General features: G+C 39.7%; 1 protein-coding gene across 2 annotated transcripts in view; it reads left to right on the forward strand.

Annotated features, from left to right (window-relative positions):
* LOC137653963 (uncharacterized) overlaps positions 1 to 8,348 on the forward strand; it is a 225,151-nt gene that overhangs the window by 172,657 nt on the left and 44,146 nt on the right. For both annotated transcript variants that reach the window (XM_068387600.1, XM_068387605.1), the window contains exon 15: positions 7,914 to 8,015. In XM_068387600.1, coding sequence (XP_068243701.1) covers positions 7,914 to 8,015 — 102 coding nt within the window. The remainder of the gene's footprint in view (positions 1 to 7,913; positions 8,016 to 8,348) is intronic.

Below are 8,348 nucleotides of genomic sequence, written 5' to 3' on the forward strand. Positions count from 1 at the left end.
GCGAACAACTGAATGAATCCCGGACTGTTTCTTAAATTTCTCGAACCAGACACGAGATGCCTTGAAATTATCTGAGGAAGGCTCGGTTGAACTCTCCCCAGCATCACCCACAGAGCTCTCCACCTTCAAGTCCGTAAAGATGGCGTGCGCCTTCTCGCAGATGACGGTCTCGGTGATGGTGTCGCCAACCATCTCTCTATCCTTAATCCACACTAGTAGAAGTCGTTCCATCTCTTCTATGATGGGGGTACGGCGTTTGGAAATTATGGTGATCCCCTTAGAGGGTTTCACTGCTTTAATAGCTTCCTTCTGTTTAAGGATTGTCGAGATCGTCCACATATTACGGCCATACTGTTTAGCAAGTTCACTCACGCGGACGCCACGCTCATGTTTTTCAATAATTTCCTGCTTAATTTCTAAAGAAAGCATTTCCTTCTTCCTTTTCTCACCACTACCACTACCACTGGCAAAACTAAGCCTTTTAGGACCCATACTTTACGTAAATTACCGTTAAAGGATGCACGTAAAAAATCACGATTAAAACAGAGTTAATAGCAGAACGCACAGTGCACAACCGCAAGAAGCCGACGAGAACAGAGGACTGACCCAAGCCCCGCTAATTGAGCGTCCCTCCGAGGTCGATGTGCTGCCTTCTATCGGCGGAAATAAAAAACACTTCAGGCGCTATGAGCACCGACTACGCGTACGAGTATTGTTTACTTCGGGTGTCGAAAAAAACATTCGGGTGTAGAGTCGGAACGTGTTCGAATTGTACTTCGCGTGTCGAAAAATTCGGATACAACCGGTACGATGAAAATTGCTTACTTCGTGTGTCGAAATAAAATTCGGGTGTAGAGTCAAAAATTTGCTCGAATTTTACTTCGGATGTTGGAAAATTCAGATGTAGATACGTTCGGATGTAGAGGTTCCACTGTAAATATATATATATATATATATATATATATATATATATATATATATATATATATATATATATATATATATATATATATATATATATATATATATATGTACTGCTTGTGCTTCATATACTCTTGTACACTGTAACGGTTTTGCTTTTTGTCATATGACTCGCTCTTCCCTGCACTGTTTATAAACCAACTTGTGTAAACCTGATAACTCATGTTTAATTTTGTTTGAATTTTTGTGACGTTCTTGGTTGCAAGTCCTGGTATCTAAGCTTGATGTCTGTTTAATAAAGTGTAGTTTCATTTATCTCGCCTTTCAGTTACAACCCAACAGCTCTCTCACACAATTGGTGACCACTGGAGGACTCGCTCCCTCCTGCCACCCCCCTCATTGCTGTGCCCTACTGTTTGACGATGCCCCTCACCAAACCTGACTCTTACACACACGCTGCCTCAATGAACTGCTACCTTTCGCCAGTGGAGAAGCATTCGCCTGCTTCCAGCATGTCGAAATCCAGTTTAATATCAAGGGCGTGACTCGCACAATTAGTAAAGTAGATTATGGCCTCACTGTGATCCCGAGTGTACATTCCTAGAAATCTCCGACAAGAAGACAACCCAATAGCTTACGATGCCCTCAATAGATATCTACTGGAGCTGTACTCACCATCGCCAGCTGCCCGTATATCCAAGCTTTTTCAGCTCTCCCATCAACCGTTGAAGGACCAAAAGGTTTCGTTTGCCCTCAGGGAAATGACCGGTATTGTTTGCCTGCTGCCTGCTGCAGACAGCTCTCCTCATAAAGTGAATCTACTTTGGGCCCTTTGGGTATGGTGCCTGCTCAAACCTGTATGCACTGCCATTCCTGATGTCGATATTTTGCCCATGAAGGACCTGATGACCAAAGTCAACCCCATTATGGACAGCTGCTTCACCATCTTAAAGACCTCCACCAATGCCTCCTCTCCTGACAAAGAGGATAACTGTTTGACATCAACCGAATCTGAATTGAATGCGGTCGGACATAGACGCCCACCTTGTGATGTGCCAGAGCTCCGACAAACCCGCCCACCACCCACATACATCACCCCCTCACTTACGCCCCAACCAATGTACGCAATTTTTGGTAGACACAGGTGCTTGCCGTTCTCTTCTGCCAAGGTCACTCTCCAGGACATAAGGTAGTCTGTCTAAGTCTGCCAACATTCACCTGGTAGCTTTCAATGGATCTGCGATACCCACCGATGGTTATGAAACCCTCACATTATCGTTTGGAAGCGGCAAATATAATTGGAAATTTCTCTTTGCTGACGTAACAATACGAATCCTCGGTGCGGATTTCCTCTCACATTTCCACCTCTTGGTTGATGTCGCTCACCAACGATTAGTCAACACGGACTCGTACTCCTCAACAGATCTTGAACTCACTCCCTCTTACCTCGGTCTCCACATCAGGGCACCCACGAATGCCTACACCCATCTCCTCACGTCATACTCGGAAGTTTTTCTGTCCAGAATTTTGTCAAATGCCATGGTTCCTCCAAACATGATATTTATCACTATATCAAGATGATGTGGGCCCCAGTGTTCGTCAGATTTAGGCATCTGGCACCCAATCGTTTGACAGCCGCTAAACAAACGTTCACAAAAATGGAAGAAATGACCCTTTGCCAAGAGACCTCAAGCCCATGGTCGTCACCCTTACACATTTTCCTGAAGAAAGTGCGCTCTGCATCCTGAACATGCTGACTGAACCGGAACACTACCCCTTCCCAAACATCGCTGACGTAACTTCCTACTTGCACAAAGTGAAGGTTTTCTGCATGCTCAACCTCCTGAAGGGATATTATCAAATACCCATGAACCAAGAAGCCATCCCTAAGACTGCCATCACCACCCCCAACGATACATACACCTTCAATTATTCATGTTTTGGCCTTTGTAATGCTGGGGCCAATTTTCAACACCTCATGGATGGCATCTCAGGGAACCTCCCCTTTTGTGTATGTTATGTGGACAACATACTTGTGTTCTCTTCCTCCAAAGAGGAACTCTTCTCTAATCTATGCATCGTGCTCGACCGGCTACAATAGAATGGCCTTGTAGTCCGGTACGACAAGTGTACTCTTGGCGCCATTGAAGTATCATTCTTAGGCCACCGCATCACTCCCAAAGGAGTCCATCCTTGACTGTCAAAGCACTACAAGAATTCGTGGGCATGATCAACTATTATATCCATTTCCTGCCAGACATCACTGCCACTCTTGCCCCCTCTACACCTCCTTCAAGGGCAAGCCAAAAGACAGAAGTGGGGTCCCCTTCAAAAAGAGGCCTTCTGCAATGCAAAGAATGCCCTGTGAACCGCTGCTGCTCCCACTTTTCCCATGCTACATGCACCTCTCCTTCTCTCCACCAATGCCATCAATGTCGCTATTGGTGCATTACTCGAGCAGGTGGTCAACGGCTTGCCCCGCCCATTGGCCTTCTTTAGTAGAAAACTGTTCAAGTCAGAATCTGGCTAATCTACTGTTGACTGCGAATTGCTGGCCGTGCACTTGGCTGTCCGTCAGTTTCGCCACTTCTTGGAAGCTATTCCCTTGCCTCTGGTGCATGCCTTCACTCGACAGTCCAACGCCTAGTCTGCCAGTCAATTCCGACATTTCTACGCTATGGCTGAATACAATTGCACCCTTCAACACATCCCTGGTAAGATGAATCACATTGCCAATGCCCCGTCAGGAAACACATTGGTTGCCATTCACCTGGTACTGGATTACAATGCCTTGGCAGAAGCCCAAGGAAAAGATCCAGAGTACCAAGCATGATGGACATCCTTCACATCCCTCCTTTGGGAAGACATCCCCTCAACGACTCCAACGCCACCGTCCTCTATAATGTCAGTACTGGTAGACCTAGATGTGAATACCTGCTCCCATGTGCTGGCAGGTGTTTCACTTCATTCAGAGCTTTTCACATCCTTTGTGCCGATCTGCAGCACAGCTACTGAACACAAAGTTCATTTGGCATGCATACTAAGGACTATGAGGATTGGTTCCGCGCCTGTACTTCATGCCAAATTTCAAAAGTGCATCGAAGCACAGATTCAGGTGTGGGCACCTTTCTTCAACCTCAACGTCGTTTTGCCTATGTCGACATAGTTCCCCTACCCATATCATAAGGAGATCGTTACCTGTTTACCGCCATTGACCACCCCACTCATTAGCCTGAAGCCATTCCCGTGGAAACTGCAACGTCCACATCATGTACATCTGCCATACTCTCTGGATGGATAGCGAGATTTGGTATCCCTGAGCATATTACTTCAGACAGGGGTACCACTTTCACCTCTCAATTGTGGACATCATTAGTGAATGGAATCACCCTACAGCAGACAACCGCCTACAACCCTGCTACCAACGGAATGGTTGAACGTTTTCATCGTACCCTCAAAGCAGCTTTTATGTCCCGCTGCAAGGACTCCAACTGGTTTACCCACACTCCCTTGATCCATTGGTCGTCCCTGCCGAATGTAACGGTTTTGCTTTTTATCTTATCACTCGATCTTTCCTGCACTGTTAATAAACTAACCTGTATAAAGCTGATAGCTTATGTTTAATTTTGCTCGGATTTTTGTGATGTTCTTGCTCACAAGTCCGGTTATTTAAGCTCGATGTCTGTTTAATAAAGTTTAGTTGCATTCACCTCACTTCTCCGTTACAACCTAATGGCTCTCTCACATAATATACAGTATATACCGTATATTTATTTCTATATATATATATATATATATATATATATATATATATATATATATATATATATGTGTGTGTGTGTGTGTGTGTGTGTATGTGTGTATATGTATTTAATTGTCAGAAGACAATCAAGTATAGCACTTTACGTAAGCATCAAAGTCACTTACCTATGCTAATGCAGTAGTAAAGTCAATCTATGACATAAACCACACTTTATATCATGTAAATGTAACTCTGCCTATAAAAAAAGAAATTTAGGACAGAGGTATAAAGTGATAAAATGAAACTGAAATGAAAATAAATTATACAATATCCTCAAGGGAGCTACATTGCATCGACAAAACTTGAGGACTTCTTGTATATGTATATGTATATATATATATATATATATATATATATATATATATATATATATATATATATACAGTATGTATATATATATATATATATTTATATATATATATATATATATATATATATATATATATATATATATATATATATATATATATATATATATATGCATTTGGATATTGTGATGTAACGTGTAGATTACGCTCTTCAAAGAAAGTATTAATCAGACTATACTTGACACAGTATCCTCGTATCAACCATATCATCTGATCGACACTGTATCGTCATTAAGTACACATACTCGTAACAGCATTAACGGTTCGTTTTCCCTGGGTTCATTAGAAGAATAAATTTGAGCTGCACTTTGGGTTGGAATAGCTTATTAGGAAGTGGCGGTCAGTTTACATGTGCATATATAATTATTTCTAGTCACGGACAATAAAACACTATCTTAAACCTACAATATACTGCATTGATTTCACTGGGAACTTATTCGGGTTTTCTCAATGGTACCAATTAAAAAGGAAAAAAAAAATGAGGAAAATGCAAACAAGAATGTCACTTTTAAGATTTTCACAACGTTAGCAACAATTGAGAAAAGTTGCCAAACGTACGAAAACCAGAATGTCAAAATGGTAACAAAAATATAAATTCAGCAATAAGATAAAATAAAAGATTATGAAAAGAATGGCACAGAATAATTTGTAACAACAAATTTCGATGTTATAAGAAAATGTGAAATTTTTAAACTTAACTGTAACTTTTTTTTTTCACATGCATAAGACACCTCTTCACTTAAATATTTCTATGGTTTATAATGAAAAAATCGATTATGCTAACAGAAAAGGACAAGTTTTAAAGTTACTGGCCACTTACCCCCATGTCACAAGGTATGATAAACATATTAAAGTAAAGCAAACTTGGTTTGCGAAAATAGCCCAAAATGACTCTTTTACAAATCAAATTAAGCCACGAGTGACTGGGAAGGGACTCAAGACAAAATTTTTCTAATTAATGACTGTCTGTTATTCCCCTTTACACGTTATAATACCCCCTTCCCCGAGATTCACCATCCAATGATAGCTCTGGCACTTTACCTCTTTCTCAAGGTGAGTCGGGGTTACTTAGCTTGGTCTTCTAATGCACAGTAGGGATTTCGTCGGCTCAATCAAAGCTGGTACTGGGCGTCAAGTCTTGGAACGGATCGGAACCCCCCCCCCCCTCTCTCTCTCTCTCTCTCTCTCTCTCTCTCTCTCTCTCTCTCTCTCTCTCTCTCTGTGGTTGAGGATAAACGGAGTTTTCTGCAATCCTGTGGGTGAGGAAACTATCTGGATGATCGTCTTCCTTCTGAAGAGAACAAATGTGTTTTTTCTATCCTTAGTGAATCGGCTGCAATTGAAATATCCTATCTTCCGTCTTGTGAGCTCTTAGGTCAACGAGGGAAAATTCAAGGTTAATCCCTTGTCTCACTTTATTGGTTGCTTCGAAGTTCAAGGGGCAGACGTAAGGATTGAATCCCCAATCAGGTACAATGACTCCCCCTTATTTCTTCGGGAATTCTTCAATCAAGGTCTGGCTCCGCCTTTTTTGGTCATTGTATCTTACCCTATATGGATTCACTTGACCTTATACATGGGTTTCCATTTCCCACATCTGGCCTCTATCTTGTGGCTAACCTGAGAAGAAAGAGTCTTCAAATACCTGGTACTTCATGGCTATGGGCCTAGAGGGACAGATATCCTTTGACCATTAAGGTCTGGCCACGAGTGTTTATTCAGGTAATGGGGATCGTGATAGCAAAGCAGTTTCGAAAAATAAAAAGGACAGTATTATATTACTAAAAGGGTGATCTCACCGCTATAGACACACACGCACACACACACTCACATATATACATATATATATATATATATATATATATATATATATATATATATATATATATATATATATATATATATATATATATATATATATATATATATATATATAAAGCGTGTGCGTGTGCATGTGTGTGAGTAGTGTTTAAAAAAGATAAAATAATTTAATCATAACTTCTTTTGTACTTATTGTTAGAAAATCTACTAAAGATGTTGATCTCCATTGGATATCTAAATATAGATATATTACAAATGTTCATGAAATCAATTCATTGGTCGTTACTAGGACAATAAGTATTATTCAGTTCATTGTGATCGGTAATTTTTCTTTTCAACCCAGTGTAAAATAGTAAAATGGGCAGTGTTATTCTTTTAGAGCTCACCACACCATTAAAAGTACTATTTAATTTTCAGTATCCTAATATAAAGTATAGAAATTTATTTATATTTTAGCTTGGGTGACAGCATCTAGTTTGAATCAGCAAAGTGATTTTTTTTTTTTTTATATCAGACTAATCACAGCACTTAGTAATTTTACTTATTGTATCAAATATATGTTAGATAAGTACCATAATCTATTTACTTATTTTTTAAGCCTTTTTATCAATGAGTGTTGTTTGGTTTAATCTTCTTGTATTTTTCTGCCTTCTTTTCGTTTGGCTATTCACAAAGAAATCAAGATCATAAGGGATGAAAAATAAAGACTTGAAGGTTGAAGAAATTACTGCACTTTTTTATTGCTGTTTTCTTGAAGCACAGATAAGTTAGTCTATGAAGTGGAAGAGCCTTGTGGATATAACCTCCTTTGAGTTTGGAGCTATACCTACACTTTATATAACAATTATTTTTTGTGAGATATTGCCTGACCCTTAGTTTAAGTACAGTTCACTCAAATTGTGTAACATCATATATAGACACCAAAAGTTTTCTACATTTCTATGTTTGGTTAGTCACATTGAATTAGAGGTAACTCTGAATCTTTTATCTTCTTCCACTAGGTTTTACACCCCTGCATAGTGCTGCCTCGATGGGGAATGAAACATTGGTCAGGTATTTAGTGGAAGAAGCAGGAGCGAAAACAACTTTAAAGAATAATAGAGGTAACTCTCTTGAACTTTTTTTTTTTTGGTATTTGTTTGACAAGTATGATTTAGAAAGGTTAAAGCACACATAATCTAGAAATACCTTCCACATTACGTCCCTTGAGATTCAATTTTGAGAAGTCTATTAATAACCTTTATATATTAGGTTCAAGTAGTCACCATCCAGATTTTCCATTTATTCTGAAAATTTTCAAACAACTGTTCCATTACAATCATCGGCCCCGGGGTTCCTCAACCTTGTTTAGAATCACTTTGTTCTTTCCTTATCTTTGATGCGAATTACTATTTTCATTAAAAACTTGTCACGAACCTTCTCGATGTAAGCAACGA

Source organism: Palaemon carinicauda, chromosome 1 (assembly GCF_036898095.1).
Source record: "Palaemon carinicauda isolate YSFRI2023 chromosome 1, ASM3689809v2, whole genome shotgun sequence".
NCBI classification, from domain to species: Eukaryota; Metazoa; Arthropoda; class Malacostraca; order Decapoda; family Palaemonidae; genus Palaemon; species Palaemon carinicauda.